General features: G+C 42.4%; 1 protein-coding gene across 1 annotated transcript in view; it reads right to left on the bottom strand.

The window, feature by feature from the left end:
- Positions 1-955: 955 nt before the first annotated feature.
- Positions 956-17,540, bottom strand: part of T265_06607 (hypothetical protein) — a gene marked incomplete at both ends in the record, with an annotated part of 113,342 nt that continues 96,757 nt past the window's right edge. The window contains 3 exons of the mRNA XM_009171911.1: positions 956-1,566; positions 5,783-6,020; positions 7,598-7,751. Coding sequence (XP_009170175.1) covers positions 1,312-1,566; positions 5,783-6,020; positions 7,598-7,751 — 647 coding nt within the window. The remainder of the gene's footprint in view (positions 1,567-5,782; positions 6,021-7,597; positions 7,752-17,540) is intronic.

The raw sequence follows: 17,540 nt of genomic DNA, 5'->3' as shown, positions 1-17,540 counted from the left end.
GGACAATTTCGCTTCTTCGGACGCTATAATTCAAGGGCGCCTAGCGGGCGCTGGCGCACTAGTAGTGATGTGCTCGCTCCACATGTCGGATGACCGCAGTTCAAACAGAGGCTGTGCCTTGCTGATTAGCTCAAATGAGAGCCTAAATCAAGGCCGGGTACCTGACACACGCAGAGTCTAAACCAGATGAACCATGAGGCACATCATCCCACACATACTATGGACTTCACAAATCGATTGATGCGCAAGTACACAGAGCAGTTGCATCTGGGAAAGAATCCCACATTGAACACAAGAGGAAACCATGTTGGAACGGTAACAAACTTTGGACAGATACTGTGGACAGCCTACACAGAATGTACAATTGCATAGATAGATTGCCCGTCTTAGTTGGATTACGGTACTCAACTCAGGTCGACAGGATACATTGCCAGCTTTTCCAGAGCCTGCAATATTTAGCCATCACTTGTAAATTCAAGAAAGCTAAAAATGCTCCCAACGAAGAATGGTCTCATTATGACGTGTTGTATTCCCCAATGTTCTCGATCAGCGTTTTTACTTGTTGTGGTCCATTTGGGTCAGCCTTTGAATTATGTTTTGCAATTCTTGCATTTTATTGTTAATCGCGAAAACTTCTGAAGGACTATTTCTGGCATGGTCGAACACCGTTTGTCAATCAGAAAAGGTCATAAAACTATCGTTGATGACGCTGCTTTACTGAGCGTGCTACAATTGCATGGATCTTTGAGATATCAAAGTACTATCTTTAAGGTGACTATCTACAAAGTTGATCAGCACCCTAGGAAAGTCAACTACTTCTACTTTTTGCATCTTTCGTCAATCTCAGAATAATGCTGCCAACCGCTACCACTCACTCATATCATGGTGTGCCAACTTGGACGAAGTCTTCGCTCACTCCAAGGGGCCGATGCCTTAAGGAACACCAGTAGGAGATATCTCGAGTATTCCGTCAAGTGTCTCTCACATGCTGTACCTTGTTACGACAGAAAAAGCAGGAAAAGTAATAATAAGAATGACCAGAAAGTCAAGTAAAAGTTTCAAGGTCAGTATGACAATAAAACAATAGTCCGGTTGTGGCACTTACTCACGAGCATGTGAAAGAGTTGGAATAAGCAACTTTGGAGATGAAATGAATCAGATGGTTAGGGTGCTGGGGTGGTAAATGAAATTTAAAAGATGCCACTCTAAAACGTTAGCTAGGGATAGATCGAATATGAACAAGGTGTTTGCTGGTCTGAATACAGTCTGCATTTTATTTGTTCTATATGTACGATGACTGGCTGGCTGGCTCTAATTATTCCGGCGTAATCGTGTCCAAAAGTCTTCATGTTTGTAAACGTGTCGTTTTGGCGCTGCCAACTTCATTCGGATTCGCTGCTCCACCGATTGTGTTACAAACAGATAGAGCTTCGTAATCGCCAGTCCCAGCTGAAGATCGTTTCTGGTTGAAATCACATGTAACGAAATCAGCATGTCCACAGGAGCTGGTATAGACCGAATCAAGACCACCTCAACTTGGCCAACATGGGATGGGCTTCTCCGCAGCTGGGGAGGTGAGAAAGTAAATAAGCGTGTGTAAAACAACCTATGTTGATTGCAACATACGCAGCAGTCTTGTATGAAGGTGAGAGATTGCATTAATCACTAAGTAGGGAGGGGTTTTTGAATATGAGGTATATAGTCCCATAACAATTGCATGATTCGGCGAAAAACTTCAGCACCAATGACAAAATTGGTTACAGAACTAGAAACTCTTGTTTTGATTGCTTTGCTCTCGTTATGACCTTTACACTTTCACCTGCCAATGTCTCGTTGTTCACAGGTTTAAGAAGTCAATTTTTTTCTTAGGCATTTCAAAAACACTTGTTCTCAAAATGAAATGATGTTTGAAAAGGCTTCAAATATCTTCTAAGGAACGACAACGAAGTGCTTCGTCCGTCTGAACATTTATGGATACATCCTCACATTTAGAGAGTAGCGGTGCCGTACCTGGTGTCACCATGGAGAAGTAACCACATAAACAGTCAGAAATAAGTTACATACCCATCCAACAAGCAACGCTACACCAAGCTTAGATCAAATATCGTTAGGGTTTGAGGGATTGATTAACACTGATTTGAACTCGATCTCCTTCCTAATTGGTATGAATACGTACTAACTCTTCTATCCTGGCCTGAGTGACTTGTTGTATCACCCGCATGTGTGGCTATTAATTTCACTGACAGGTTTTAGATTCCAAAAAACTAAATTATACTTGCATAGACGTGATGCAATGCTCACAAGGCTGGTGAAAACTCGTCTACAACGCACGACCGGTTTTTCCCTTCTTGATGCTAATCAGGTCGGCACAGTCCCCGAGTCTCCGTTAATCTCATAGCTCGCTTGCTTGGAAACATTCCGTTACTGAGGTTACGCTAAACCTGCAATCAGCGAAAATGCTACTTCAGGTCATCTATTGGGTTGCAGCTTTTCAATCGTTTGGTTACCCTATACGTCTAAAAGGTCCATGGGATCAGATTTGTCACTTTTCCGTTCTCTTGATGTAGCTGTAAAACGGAGCTGCAGGTAATCTTTTTAGGATTGCATCCTGAATCGAAGAGGCCTTTTGCCTCCTATGTAGAAAAGGTTTGTTTCAGTGCCTGGATCAAAGTCTTCTATAGCAAGAAGCATGCGAATTGTGACTCCGCAGAAGGAAAGTGACAAAAATACGAAGCGTTTGACACCTGTGGCCACAGTGTACTATCCGGAGCGATATCCAAGTGACACTTCCCATTCCTAGCAGGAGGCGCTGAAAGATAGGGCACGAAGCCTAACTCCTTGCTACTGGTTTCTACCCACTTCTGTCTTACTGAATGTTAAACGACCGGGCACCTTGAATGTCTGTGCTAAGCACTAGACACTAGGCCAATCCTTCTCCAGTTGTAGCCTTCTCTACCTATCAAGAAAAATAGCGTGAACCATTTCGTTGCTGCAAGGGACGGTGACATGTGCTGATAATGAACAGGGTATCAAACCTGTTTTCATTCTGCTGTAGTTCTTTATCTTGAGTCCGGCCGGTGAGTGACCGACGGATCCATATTCGCCTACATCGATCTTTTTAAATCTATTTTAGATTAGAAGTTTTAATATTACTGTCACTGTTGTTTTTATCTTAACTCTCACTCACAGGCTTATCAATAGTTGCATTCTTGTAGCTTTCTTTACAAGTTGTTTCTAATGTTGTTTGCGAACCAGCCAAACTGTTATGGTTTTTTTTTACTCATCTGGGCCATGTGTTACTCCCTTCAGACAATCCAAATTACATCACGGAATCAATATAGCAGTTGATAAGATATCGCTTGTCATTGTTTGTCTGCCCGTCATAACTGGATATTGCAGGCAAGGCCAGCATGTCCCAATTTTTTTTAGTTGTAAAGCTTTATAATGGTCAATGGGATAACCGACAGAAGGTCGCATATTTTGTCAGGCATCCTAGTATTAAGACCTGTCCCGCGTGGACGTCAGTCAAGCATAAGACGGCCTAATGCAAAAGCGAACAGCCACTTGCTAATCCAAACCCTCAACTAATCCTCTACACTAATAGGTTTGCTGACTCATTCCTACCTGTTGCACTTAAGATTGGCATTCGTAAACATTCCTGCGTTACTGACCTTCCTAATCGGTCGCTTATAGATAATCGATTGCCGCTTTCCGCGTCGTGTCGTATCATGTGGAATTTTTTCATGCAAGCGCGCATGACGCGAAGGTGCGTTCAGTGAATATGCGGCTGTGCGTAAATGTGTGCCTGGTATGCATACGTGTTTCTGAAAGCCATTAAAAGCATTGAATACGGGCAGGAGGTGCTGTCACTTTCTCGGGTAATTTCTGCCGTGGCCTCTTCAAAACCTAGCCTTAGAAACGCTAGGACTATGGATTGTTTCAAAAGGGCTTCGTAGAAGCACGTGGATTATCTCTATGACATGAGCAGCTCCCTGCTAAGGAGTATCAGACCTACTTCAACAAACCTTTCCATAGTTCAGCTTATTCGCCGCTAACTGAAGTATACTTTCAGCCGATAGGCAATCGGCTTTTCGGCTTAAATCGTTTCCGGTTATCCGTCATCGTCATCAGGCCTTTCCAAAGGTACTGATCAATTAAACAGGATTGTACTGATGTACTGAAACGATCTTGGCGTGTTTGATTGGAGAGTTGGCAAACCTAACCCATCCTCGTGATGTGAGAAGCAACAATTATTTTGTCTCTCATCATTCATCGGGTGGTTATCCAAAGAAGTCACCCATGGGACAGGTGAAACATACCCTCCTCTTTGGTTCTCTTTGGTGAATATTGTGTGTCACGCCTATGAAAGGAAGCTTAGAGAAGTACAGCAGTTATATGTGTAAAATAAATTAGTGCTTCCTCGGAAAACTTATAAGATCACACCAAATTTCTCCAAAATCTTAAGAATAGGGCCATCTGTGTACTGAATTAGGGAGTTTCATTCCTTTGCACACGAAAACCGTCCAGTTCACTTTCACCCTCTTGAGTTTCTAAGTCAGTTGCCATAAAGGGGCTTTCAGCCAATCAGAGCAATGCAGAAATTTATTTGTCGAATGCAAGTTATGTTTGCAGAACAATAGTATACTCTGAAGCTTAGATATCGATGAGAAAAAAAAACAAATTCATGCGAAGCTCCCTCTCGTTAACCCACTGCTGTTAAGGATAGACTGAATCGTTTGTTTGAATGGGAACCGCAATATATGGGGAAAGGCCATGCAAAAATCAAGGTCAAAAGTTATATATCTTCCCATGGCCTAGCAGGACTGCGAGGACTAGAAAGAATCTCTGGTGTACAACAGTTTTTTAATAGTGCACCCGTTTGACATGCTATTCCAAAAAGGGTGAAATCCGAGCCCTGTAATTTGCTCTGGACACAAAGTTTGAGTGCATGATGGACCAAACATGCGTGCACAAATTTCTGTTTTCAGTTATAATACGAGAATTTGCATGGATACAGCATCGTATGTCGGAAACGTAAGCTCACCGTGATAGACTGGAATGAAGCATTTCATGTGTTTCGTCAGCACAGGTCAACAAAATGCAGTGTCTAGGTTGAAATCTGATTTGCTCTATGACTGCTTCATTACCTTCTACAAGAACGATAAGTTACCATTTGTCTCATGAAAACGGACTGGGGGGATAGGGGGAGGGGGGGGGGGGTCAAATTTAGTGGAATATAAGAGTTGGTGTGATGCACAGGCATACTTCGTCAGAGTGCATTAAGAGACTCAGCTGCAAATAGTACAAGCTCAAATCCTCAGGGAAGGAAGGCTTAATTCAGCAAAAATAGTAATCTCCCGTTTATGTAGTTTTTCGTTGCACGGTTAGTAGAACATTTCTCCGTAAGCACAATATCACTTCTCAGCTCAAACGTCCACTTTTCGTTTATACAGCATGAGTTAAGGCGCTACACCCGCCACCTAAGGGACGGATTGGCGGCTGAAGTAATATGACTTACTGAACTAACTCTCATTTCGCCACATAGAACAGCTGACAACTTGCCCACCGATTTCTTTCGGGAACTTATTTGTGATTTGGCCGCCGTTTTTGAGGAGGCCATTTGACTGAATATTATATGCTTCCTATGAGCTAAAAAAACGTCCAGGTGAGCACCTCTTATTCAAATACAGAGTTCAAAGCGAATCTATAACAGTACGAACAGTGCGAAGCAGAATTCTTGCGCTGTTGTGATAGGAAACGCAATCGAAAAAGATATTCATACCCGAAAGGCCTGACCAACTTTGATCGGATTGCGTGTTCGTAAATCATTGGCGTAGTGTTGCCTCAAATCGACCCGGATCACACCATGCGGCATCGTTTTAGTATCTACTCGGGCAAGAACTTGTGGAACACGCGTGTTTTGATCGAGTTCTTTGAAAATACTGTCAATCTGCTGTGGGCGTTCAGCGAAGCAGTTAGAATCACCGGGAACACAAGCATGTGCTGCGTCCAGGTCACATCTAGCAAAGAGTAGAAGATAAGCAAAAAAATCATTCCAAAAGGATTTCGGAGAACTTGAATTAGATACTTAGAGGGGAGAAACCCATGAAACAGACTACGGAAAATGTGGACCTGAGTATTTCACGTTTTTATTCCGTAACAACCGCTCCACATGTATAACTTCTTAAATAGGATGACATTACCAGGTTTTCTTATGATTTCGATGAGAAGTGATAGCTTTTGATAGTTCACACAGCATTTCCTGATAAAGATTGATACAGAGCACAAATATCGATCTAAATAAGGATTTGAATGCATGGTGTGTTTCTTTTACACTGCGATAATGGGTGTTTCCTCTACTTCCGAGCTTGTTTCGGGGGTGATCTGAAACTTAGGTGTGTGGTTTCGATCCACAAGATGATGTACGTTACCCGAAAACTGTCAACACTCCAACCAAGTCGAAAAATTCCACATGGTATTTGTCATTCGCAAGACAGATTCGCCCTTAACAAATACCACCTAGGCCTCTAGAATGCATAGTTTATTTCTTCCACGGGTAACCGTATTCTGGTGCTCTGACTAGGATCATATCCAAAACCCGAATGGTATATCAAAAGCCGAATGGTAATGGAGGTTCTTCGAACTCCGATCAGGAAGCACGCCAAGTGATAATGCGAAAATGGATGTTGCATCCCCCAGTTTATTGAATTCTTGGTGCCTCGTGTGCATCCACTGATTGCTGATCAGGTGGTTATTGATCTGTTTATTGATATTAGACTCACCAGACTTGGACTGACGGTTCAACATCTGAACCTACGCTAAACATCACTTGTTAGAACGGTGTACCTTTCATTAGATGGTCACAAACATTCGTTATTGCCTTTTTTGACAGGTGAAGCAACAGCATTTAAGTGACGGTACTGGCACAATGGAATCCTATGCTCGCATGATTCGGTTCAGTTTTTTTTTCCAAAATGAGTTAGCTGAGTTACAGTCAGTGTCCTGATGAGGACCCCCCACCTCTTTTAGGTAGTCCGTGCATGTGATCTGATTTTTCACACGGAACGCTATCACTTCATAGAACCATTAAGAGAATATTACAGTGGAAAATATGGTGAGGACTTATAGAACCAGATATAGCAGACGTGATTTGTCAACTGATCTTTCTTGAAGCATGCTCAGTTTGCATTTCGTTACTGCTAAAATTGGAACCTGTATATCCGGGATATGTACCAATATTTCTAAACAAGAAAATTGTATAGTTTTACCTCGTTTGAAAGCGGAACAGATCACTTGAATCTCGCAGGTATTCCCTTTTTCAGAAAATAAGCAAATTAGTACATGCATCTCACTTTAGTTTTTGGTGTGCGGTTAACTGAGAAGCAAGACATACGCATTGGAAACAAAATAAAGTAACGAGGAGAGCTGAACGCTAAAATTTGGGATAAAAGTTTAAATTCCCCCATACACTTAGTTACTTCGTAGCACGATGAGTGAGGGAGCGTCCCATTAGGATTTTAACTGATTTCCCAGCTCAGAAATTCGAAACCCCATTGTTGGAGATTCAAGTGTAATGTGACAGGCACAACGAACATACCTATACCCGTTTCCAAGAAACGTCTTTTTGTATGAAGGAGGGCACTGGCTGGGGACGCAGCGATATCCACCCACGAGGTTCACACAGGTCTGACTGGCGGCAGTGGCGTATTTGGGCTGACATACATCTTCGATTTCTGCGCATTCGTCAATATCTGTTTTGGAAACAAGAACAGAGTGTGTAAAATTATGACAGTCTATGAGTTGTTGAAAGTTGCAGTATTTGTTGGATTTACATTCATATTTCTCCATTTCGTCTCGATGGAACTATTCTAGTTGGTCCATCTCGAAGAAGGAAGCACTGTACCGGAGTTTCACCTTTATTACAACTGATCAGTAAGGCTAACCTATAGCTCTAACTGAATCCAAATTCCAGACGTCTGACATGCAAGACGAGTTGGATGCCGTTACTCTACTTGTGCAACACGAATGCATCCTAATCGGAAAAACGGACGGAATAAATCTCGAGTTCAACATATTGGATGACAGCATAGTAGCAGTTCTGTTCGTGTCAGCGTAGGAACTGGATCTCATGGGAACTGGTCAGAAATCGCATCAGGCAGGATTACGACAAGACAGCCTGAGGTAACAAACTAGTGAGCACCAAAAAGTGATGGGAATATCCACGTGTGAGGTTAGTGGAGTTGGACAGATTTTGGGTACAATATGAAGAATAGCAGATGAATTTAAGAAACTATACTGTTTGAATCACATGTTGTCCAATAGAAACTCCTATGTTCCGCTTTCCATTTTGTCGTGCTTCACATTGCTTCTTTGTTACTCTAGCCCTTTACTGTCTGTCGTTCCGTCTTGCTCTTTTACACTGAGCATCCAAAATTGGGTTCCGAAACCACATGCTGCCGAGTGAATGAAAAAACAATCCAGGAGCAAAAGCCACTCCAAAACGTGTAAAGACAAGAGTCATGAATTCATGTGTGATTCCTGCAGTGTAAAAATGTGAAAACTGGAATGTGCTCAAACATCTAACGCAGCTGAAGATAGTTTGACAGTGCAAAGCAAGCCCTGGCTTGCATTCACTCCAGGCACACTTGGAATTGTTTAGTCCAGTCCTACAACCAGCTGCTGCTGCACGCAGCTTGTTTGTCCGAGAATAATAACAATGAAGCTGCACAGTGATGGTTGTATTTTATATGGAGTGCTACCATGCTCATTCTGTGACGCTGAGTTTTGCTTGCTCGAGCCGACCCTTCTATTGTCCAAATTTTGGCACCTTTGCATTGCGGGCCATCCAGATCGTGCCTTGTTTTGGGGATTGACAGCTGCTGCCACAATCGCTGTATAGAGCTCCAAGTTTTGCACATCTATTCCTGTCAAAATTACGGCAAAAAGCCAACAGAATGTAAAACAGGTTAGGAACAACGGTGTCAACGGTTCACCGCTCAGATTCCTCGATTTTAAAAAACTGAACCTTGGCTATAGGAGAGAGAGTTTCAATTTCTCCCATAATCATCAACCTCGACAATCTAGTCTTTACGCGATGCAGTCGGGCAAAACTTGTTATCTGTTGGTGGTTTGAGGAGATTTGGGAAGTTTCACTGGAGAGCCAGTCCTGTCCTGATGGAACTTCGTGAAGTGCACACTCATGACGGTTTCCAACGAAGACGAAAAAGCTGTAAATTCCTTCTCGACTTTTTGGACATAGACTGGCTTCACTTTCGTCATGCAAAAAAACAGGAACCAGACGAACGACGCGAAAACGGACAAGTTTCAACAACGAAGGCAAATTAATATAGTTATATGCTAATTATTTAGGTCCCTATTTAGGGACTGTAAATGCATATGTTCTCGTGCTTACCGATAGAGTTTAGCGTGCAAACGTCTTTACGCTAACACAAAAGCCTTATGAAACAATACACGAGGTCTTTCGTTATTGTATACTTGAAGGAAGTGGCCAGTATGACTATACAAGGATACAGGAGAAGCAGGCTTTCAAACTACATTTCCCAAGGATCATGGTGCAACCATTTACATGGGTTTCGATGACCTCGATTCTAAAGCCACCTGACTGGCCTTGCCTCGCCAAGACACCAGGCACAACACAAACCTTCCTGTAAAAATGAACTTAATTGTTCTCTAGGAACGAATGAATGGTCGTAACACAGTGAGCATGTGCTGTCTGAAACAAAAGACTTCTATTTGTATCCTCACTCTGTGGCGCACAATGGCTGTACTGCCTGTGTTTCACAGCGCAGAACAATTTGATATTGCACAAGTGCACAGTTCATTGTTTTTGTTGTTTCACCAGGGACTGGAGGTAGCACCAATATCGAACTGCCGAATGACATGAATAGGGCTACCGAAGTAGACCGATTAACTCAATGCTGATCGTTGGTTTGTTCGCTGAGCCGGGCAACATACTGATGATTCGATTGATGGTGAAACATCAGCAATCAAATTGCTTAGCTCATTGAACAAACCAAGGACCACCTAAGCTACCTGAGCTACCAACCTTATCTTCGAAATCTAACTCAAATTTTACTGAACATTAACAAGAACTAGAAGGAAAGTCGCTGGTTGAACAGTATTTTACAATGTAACTGAAACCATGCACTCCGGTGGTCCCCAAACTCGGAGTGGTACACGAAGCTCCTACAGAGAGAGTTTCAGGGGTTCCGGGAGACGAAGGAGACCCGTAGAATTAGAGACTTCGTTTACTGAAGCTCGGCCTCTTGAACTTGAATTTTAACAATTTCCATGCTATTTTTAGTTTCATAATTCTATCGTTCATTAGTCAAGGAGTTTTGCACGTTGCGTGCTAGCGTAGCAGATGTTTTCAACTCTGAGCCTCACCAACTAAATCCGACATAGGTGAATAACATCGTCTCATGAAAATAAAATGTTACATTTCCATGTATGCAGCACAATGACTGCTTGTTTTCAACCGCGTTAGGTTCAGGTGCTCCAGGTGCGCTAACACACTTTTAACCCTAACGAGGTAAGAAACCCACCCGTCAAAGCGCTTAAGCAGATTACCATAATCCCCTCTTCCTCGTGGGGTGACCAATGTACGAAGGTATTATCTGTCGATGCCATAACGAACAGTAATATGGTAGGCGAAATGACAAGCGGTGGGCTGGTCGAAAAATTTTGCATACCATCGCGTACTGAGGTGGATCTTGGAGTAGGTGGGTGAGAATAGACCGACAGGTGGCTAGTTCAGCTTGCAGCGAACTTACTGCACTGCGCCAGTCTGTTCGTCCGACTGATGGTGTCTATATCCCGCCTCCCTCTATCTTCATCCTCATCTAGTTATGTTGTCTGCCAGACTGGTAACAGCTGATGTCAAGGTTGTTCTTCCTAATTTCGGTGTGCATGTCTGCTTTATATAGTCCGATTCAAACAGATGTATGTTTCTAATGTAACTGATTTGCTTTTCATGAGGCAGCTATACGAAAGATGAAGTTGCATTTCATTTTTGTCATAAATGCGAATTGTTCGTGAAATTATTGACAGTGGAATAAAAAACGGCACAGAGAATGCTGCGCCAGAGAAAATAAAAAATGTTATCAAATAGTATAGTTGTTTACAACAACGTGTGGAACTGTGAATGGTTTTGATCAGCTTTAGTTAGATGTAAATCACATCTAAGTGTTTTCTCACTGTGTTTCCATCGCCTTATTTTTACTCCATCAGGTGTCTTAGATAGCTTGAATTCTGAGTGGCGAAATCGAGAAACTCGACCAGCGCAGTATGACACAAACCCTTCACCAGCAGAGGAGCCAGCGCATAGTTCTGATGACCCCATGAACTGAATGGGGATCTGAGGCAGGAAATATTTTGTCCAATCAAATTGTTCCCCAAGAAACAAGCAAGGAAAGTGGCTGCAAGCCTCCTTTAAGTAAAATCGCCTCCACAACTAGTAAGATATTTGTTTGCCTAAACGAGCGCGACATCCAAAGTTGTATAAGACACCGGGACTTCTACCTGCGGTACATTCCAACCGGCCTCTTCCGTGAATTGGATCTCTGATAGAGCATGTACCATGAGAATTATGTGTTCCCGTAGATAGGGAGGCTCTCTGGATCCAAAAGGATAGGAAAACTCGTTTGAAACGTGCGCAGATTGTTTTACTTGATTCGTTCGACTGGTCCCCAGAAGACTCTTGTCAGCGAAACCATGGAGAGTGTCAATGGCTCTCTGACACCTAACAAAGCAGAGCACTCCAACTGTTGGGTACAATAAATCGAACAAGAGTTCTGTTTGTTACCCAATGATTCAAACCCGAACCGTCAACCTTGGACATTACCGTGAACAGTGTGCATGGAGGCCCATTCAGCCCCAAAAATTCCTTAGTGTATGTACCTACTCAAGCGCCATCTTGCTTTAGGTACCTACAATCTATCACCTACCCTGTTCAAGGGTGGCGGGAAATTTTTAGCCAGTGCCCTTCTAGCCCACTTGCTTTCATCTGGAAGAAAGAGTTCCCTCCAAATTGCTGGGGTGAGTGGGATTTCGACAAGCTGGATATTTCACTGACCACATCTTCGCACTCCGCCAGATGTTGGAACAACACCATATGTACAGATGATCCAAAATCCTGGTGTTCCAAATAGGCTTGCTTTAAAGGTGATTTCCAGAATTTGGCCACCAATTTGGTCCCTATATTTGCATAATTTTAAGACGTGAGTAAAGATATTAGGAACTCTGAAAAAGCTTTTCCACAGGAAGTGGCGCCCGGCAAGAATGCCTGTTCGCAGACTTCACTGTCTTAATAGATGGAGACGAAGTTCGAGCGAAAGCGCTGCTGAATAAACTTATCAGCGTGAGAACATCTTTCTTTATTCGTCTTGCACCTACAGATTACAAATTCACGCTTCAAAGCCCGCATTCTTCGAACAGGTTTCATGCTATTCCAGGAGAAGCATGGGAATGTTACATACTCGGCAGTCCCGCTAGTACTGATTTTAATGAATTTAATGCCAAAATCTCAAAAGCCCGAATTTTGTCTGCCAATTTGTCACTAGTTATTTCAAAAAGTTATTTTAGCGGCTTCAAGGATCGAGTGTGACAGGTTACAATAAGGGCTGTGTTGCATAGGTGAGAGGTAGAGTCGATGCTGACAGATAATTTGTGATGAGTTCAGGTTTTCGACTACAAATGCTTCGGTTGACCTCAAAGAATTCGTAGAGGTAATGAGAAATCAAGAATTTGATTGTGCGGCAGGCACTTTAGTTGCGTAAAACACGCAGTATCATCAACCGCGGCCGCCCAGCTACATGCTAAGCATGTCGAAACATCACCTGTCAAGATGCCCACTGTCCTCCGCGTCTATTTAAGAATAGGGTAAACTGCGAGGTGTACAACATGTTTTTGAAGAAGGGTTTGAAAGAGACTCCAAAGAGCTCAGGTGTTCTTGGTGTGGTCTCGTCTCCAGAACAACCATCTACGCTACCTGAGCTACCAACATTTTCCTTCATAAGAAAGTCAAGATCAATGTTCCAGAAATCGATATGGACGAATAAGCGCAGGTGCAGTGCCAATTTTTCGATGGTATCGGACCCGAGAGTGTAAGAATTTGTATTGTATTAACTTCCTGCATTTGCCATAAGTTCAAGGGTGAATGGAATATATAACAGCAACTCCCCTCAGTCAGAGTCATTTCCCAAAATGAATTATCGATCACGTTATCAAGGAGGCCGATAGACACACGTGTGCACTCAAAAATGATAACCACTGACAATTTGTTTATTATCAGTTCTGATTTATTTAATTCATATGAGGATCCCGTGACTTAAATGACATAAACGTGATCGTACAATCGTATTGTTTAGTGGTTGAACTGTAAGGCTTCCTCTGATCTGATAAATGATGATCACCACACTTCAGTTTGATTATGTACAATGACCGGTGGTTTTTAATTGTTACGCCAGCCATGTGTAAGCTTACACACCATTTAGCAGTGAAACAAGACAAAACGGCCGATTTTAACGAGGCACTTCACGCACAATACATTCCAAAATGCATACAGACCAGCAGCATGGTGGGCCAGATGCAACAGTACACATACGCTTAATCTACCTCAACGTCCGGTTGCCAGTGAAAGCTAACACTAACTGACCAATGGACTATAGAGTAAGAGTAGTTCTTTTATTGAACTGTGGGCTGTAACAGGGTTTTTATCGGTCGGATAAATTGCGGACTTTGAAAAAGCATTAATGCTAACACAAGCACGCCCAGGTTCCAGTCCTATTGATAAGATATTCAAGGTCATTTTCGTGATGTTTACCACAGCGCATGACCATTGTGTATTTAACATTACTTATTCAACAATGGTCCGGTCGAACGTTCCTCCGGTAAGCTTTCTCATTTATTATCTAACAGTGTCCGAGCGGCGATTCACTCATTTTCTTTGGTAGGTACCGGTACAACCAAGTGAAAAATGCGTAAAAAGTGATGAAACCTACCGGTGTGCAGATTAATTTTTACTGCAAACGCAGTACGCTGTAAGGACGCATAAAAACTAAGTTTTGTGCCTAAAACGAACGCTGTCCCTGTTTGGCAAACTGTGAAGCTGTGTTGCTTTTAAAGTGGTCTTTTGTGTGGTTGAATATTTCTCTGGTCTTTAAACAAAGTGTCACTTGATTAGGGTATCGTTTCTTTTAGAGGGGCGGTCTTCCCTCATAGAAGTGGATTCAGCTTTAAATGAAATCTAATTCCAGGTAAGAAGCCACACGTCGACTATTTCTTTGGTTAATATGCTTTATAACACCTTTTCTTGTAGCTACTTCTTTTCATAGTGACCAATTTACAATAATGACGACTTTTTCACAAGTTTTCAAAATTGGTCGAGATTCTGTAAACGATACCGATGTTTATAAAGGCAGTGACTTTGAAAAGTGTGGTAAAAGATCGGTGTACCAGAATTTTGTGAAGCGAACAGTTTTCGTTCGGCTCCAGTTTCCACCCAGTCGACCATGCAGCATTTTCGTCATTCAAAATGTTAGTTGAGTGCAGAGAATGAGTTTATGAACCAAGTTACTCAAGCAAATGACCGAGGAAACACCCAACAGTCAGTCATGTTTTGCGGAGTCACACTGGATTCACCGAACGAAAGTAGAAACGTAGTTAGGACTAGCGTTCTGTCTCCAAAACAACCAACTTATTTAAAGTGGACACTCCGGACACTACACACACAAAATCCATCTAGGCGAGGGGGAGTGTGTATAAATTTGGAATGAGTTGAATGTACTGAACGAAGAGTGGTTGGAAAGGAAACCTGTGTCTATCGGGTCATTTGAAGCGTACTGTATCAGTCACGGAAAAGAGTTAGAATCGCCGTGACTCATTTGACCCTTGTTGAAAGCCAGTTTCCCTTACAGATGACTGGCTTCTACGAATAACATCTCATGCAATTTATCCATCCTCCAAACTGATTGAAAATATAACCACATTAGGGCAGTGATCATCTCTGGATAGTTCCGAACGCTGTACCTATCCCCTACAATTACCATATAATTATCGGCTTGCAATGACCGGACAGATTTAACTTATGTTCATGGCAAACAATACTCGCGGTCAAAAATCCGATTCGTGGAATCACGATTCCGCGGACTTAATAAAAGCTAAATTTTCCTTCAATTTAGAATTGTCTTCAGACTAGTGACAAAGTCATCAGCCTCTTGGAGAGTTTCCCATCTACTTCAGGGCAACCGATTGAGATACCGTGTCAGTTCAATCCATGCATTTTCTTCCCCGAAATCTGATCAGAGTTGTGTGTATTTTTTGGTAAATGTGCTACCAAGATGTGCGATAATTGCAGTGTCAGTTCAGGCCACTGAGCTTCAGCTGTGAAAAAATACATTTGATTCCTTTGGGACGGCAGTGCTAGGTTTGCCCGTCGTTCTACTGTATGGGCTGCTATATTTCTTTTACAAAGCAAGCAGCTATTGATTATTTTTCGTCTGCTGCCTCAGCTAATTCCTACTTAATGGCCAGAAAATTTCATCGACGGTTGTGATAATCAGGACCGTGCATTTTGTTAATTTGATTCTTTCCTCAGGGTGTGAAACGTGTTCACTTGAAAAGTGAACGCAGATGGAGTGAAATTTGACTCTAAACTTGTTATTTTCGTCTTTGGTGTGATCTGACCATGTTGAACGACAATACAGTGTTTTCAAATCAAACAGACCGTGTCCAAAATCTTGGAAACGTGTTATTGATTGGTCTTAAACGTGTCTGCTAACGAGCGCATCTGGGCGTGCGGTGTTGCAGACTATTGGAAACATTTCCACTTGTCACTCAGCATGGTGCTTTGATGCAGGTTCTGTCAAATCCGTCAAGCGCTGCTACACAGATCACATGTACGGTCGTTGGTTTATTCCCTGAAATCGGCAATTTGGTTGGAAATGTTGTGATCACTAATCAAGGTGACATCATCGTTAGTTGTTACGTGGTGGAGTCGATCGTAACGGTGTATAAGTGGCTATTCCACAACCAGCTACACTACCTGAGATATCAAAACTCCGCTCCTCAAACTTAAAGAAAAATGATCCTTTTAAAAGTGTTCACAGGGTTTTCTCCAAATGGATCTTAAGGTATGAAGGTCAAAATTGTGTTTTAGTGTACTGTAGTAAACATGAATGTGTGCTGGATAGAAGTTCCTTCTCCGAACAAAAAGTCTAAAATAAGGACAAACGGTAATAGGACAGGGAGTATTTGCATCATATTCAATAGAAAGAAAAACCGAATTGCTTGGGCATGACCGGTGTGGAAGCATAACTTGAGGAGCAGAGTCTATTGCGAAGCACCTTCATACCATCCTTTGAACATGAAACGAATTGCTCATAAACAGAGGTGAAAATATATGCCACAAGAAAAATTCGAGACCTACAGGCTTGGGTAATATCTGGCACGGCCAAGGATGAGGCTTACTCACTGATTCTGATAGGAGCGAAACTTGAGTTCGGAGTTTTTCATTTTTGGTGTGGATCCAGCAGAATGCGCCAAGAAAAGAAGGGAGCTGCACAAATGAATCTCGCAACCACGTGCAATTAACCAAAGATTGTCCAGCTTGTTTCAAACGCCAGTGTCACTACCTGACGGAGAAAATTCCTCATAGATGGGTCAGTCGACACAACCAGGACGATTACTGGGTCCTTGTTCGACCCATCCATCACACCAATGACATCGCTTAAGTCTGAAAAAATTTGCCTCTTCGCTAGTCATAATTTGGAGACTTCCACCTTACGCTGGTAGAGTAGTGCTAATACCCTTGCCTCGCACGTCAGATGCCCTGAGTTGAACCTCCGGATAGGAACTGCTGATAAGCTCACCAAGGGCGATGATAGCACTGATGAAAATAACTGCACCATGGCAGGCGAATGACTGCTCAAGCAAGAATGACTTGAATATGAATTCTACAAATCCCGCAACCACCTACATTTATTATTCTTTGAGTGCGAGACGCCGTACGGTTTGAGATTTTAATCATTTTGCTTCTGAAGAAATTCACCCATGGTGATCGAAACGACCAGCAGAAAAGCTGCACTTTTTAGTTGTGCTATTCCACCGGTGTTTAACCAAAAGGAAATAGGAAAACTATTCACAAGGTTGCTGAAACTTTTCGACAGCCCACGACCGGTTTCGCCTTTCTTGGGACTCATCAGGTAGGCGCAGTCCCTGAGTTTCTGTCAACCTTATGTTCTACTTGAGCCCAAATTGGACTGTTTTCGAGAAATACACTCATTTTTAAATCAATTTGGTTCTCTCGAGAGACTCAACTGAATCTCTCGTTTATGATATCGAAGATTTCTCAGCAACCTCGTGAGTATTTTCCTTTATGAAAATATACTGCGATACCTCGAATATCGTGCCAACTAAATAATGAGGCCCCCCGTGTGTAGCAGATTCAGTTGTAGAATATCATAAACGAGAGATTCAGTTGAGTCTCTCGTGAAAACCAAATTGATTTGCAAATGAGTGTA

The sequence above is a fragment of the Opisthorchis viverrini genome (genome assembly GCF_000715545.1).
Source record: "Opisthorchis viverrini unplaced genomic scaffold opera_v5_139, whole genome shotgun sequence".
NCBI lineage: Eukaryota > Metazoa > Platyhelminthes > Trematoda > Opisthorchiida > Opisthorchiidae > Opisthorchis > Opisthorchis viverrini.
The sequence above is the reverse complement of the archived record's forward strand: the minus strand, read 5'-3'. Positions and strand labels throughout refer to the sequence as shown.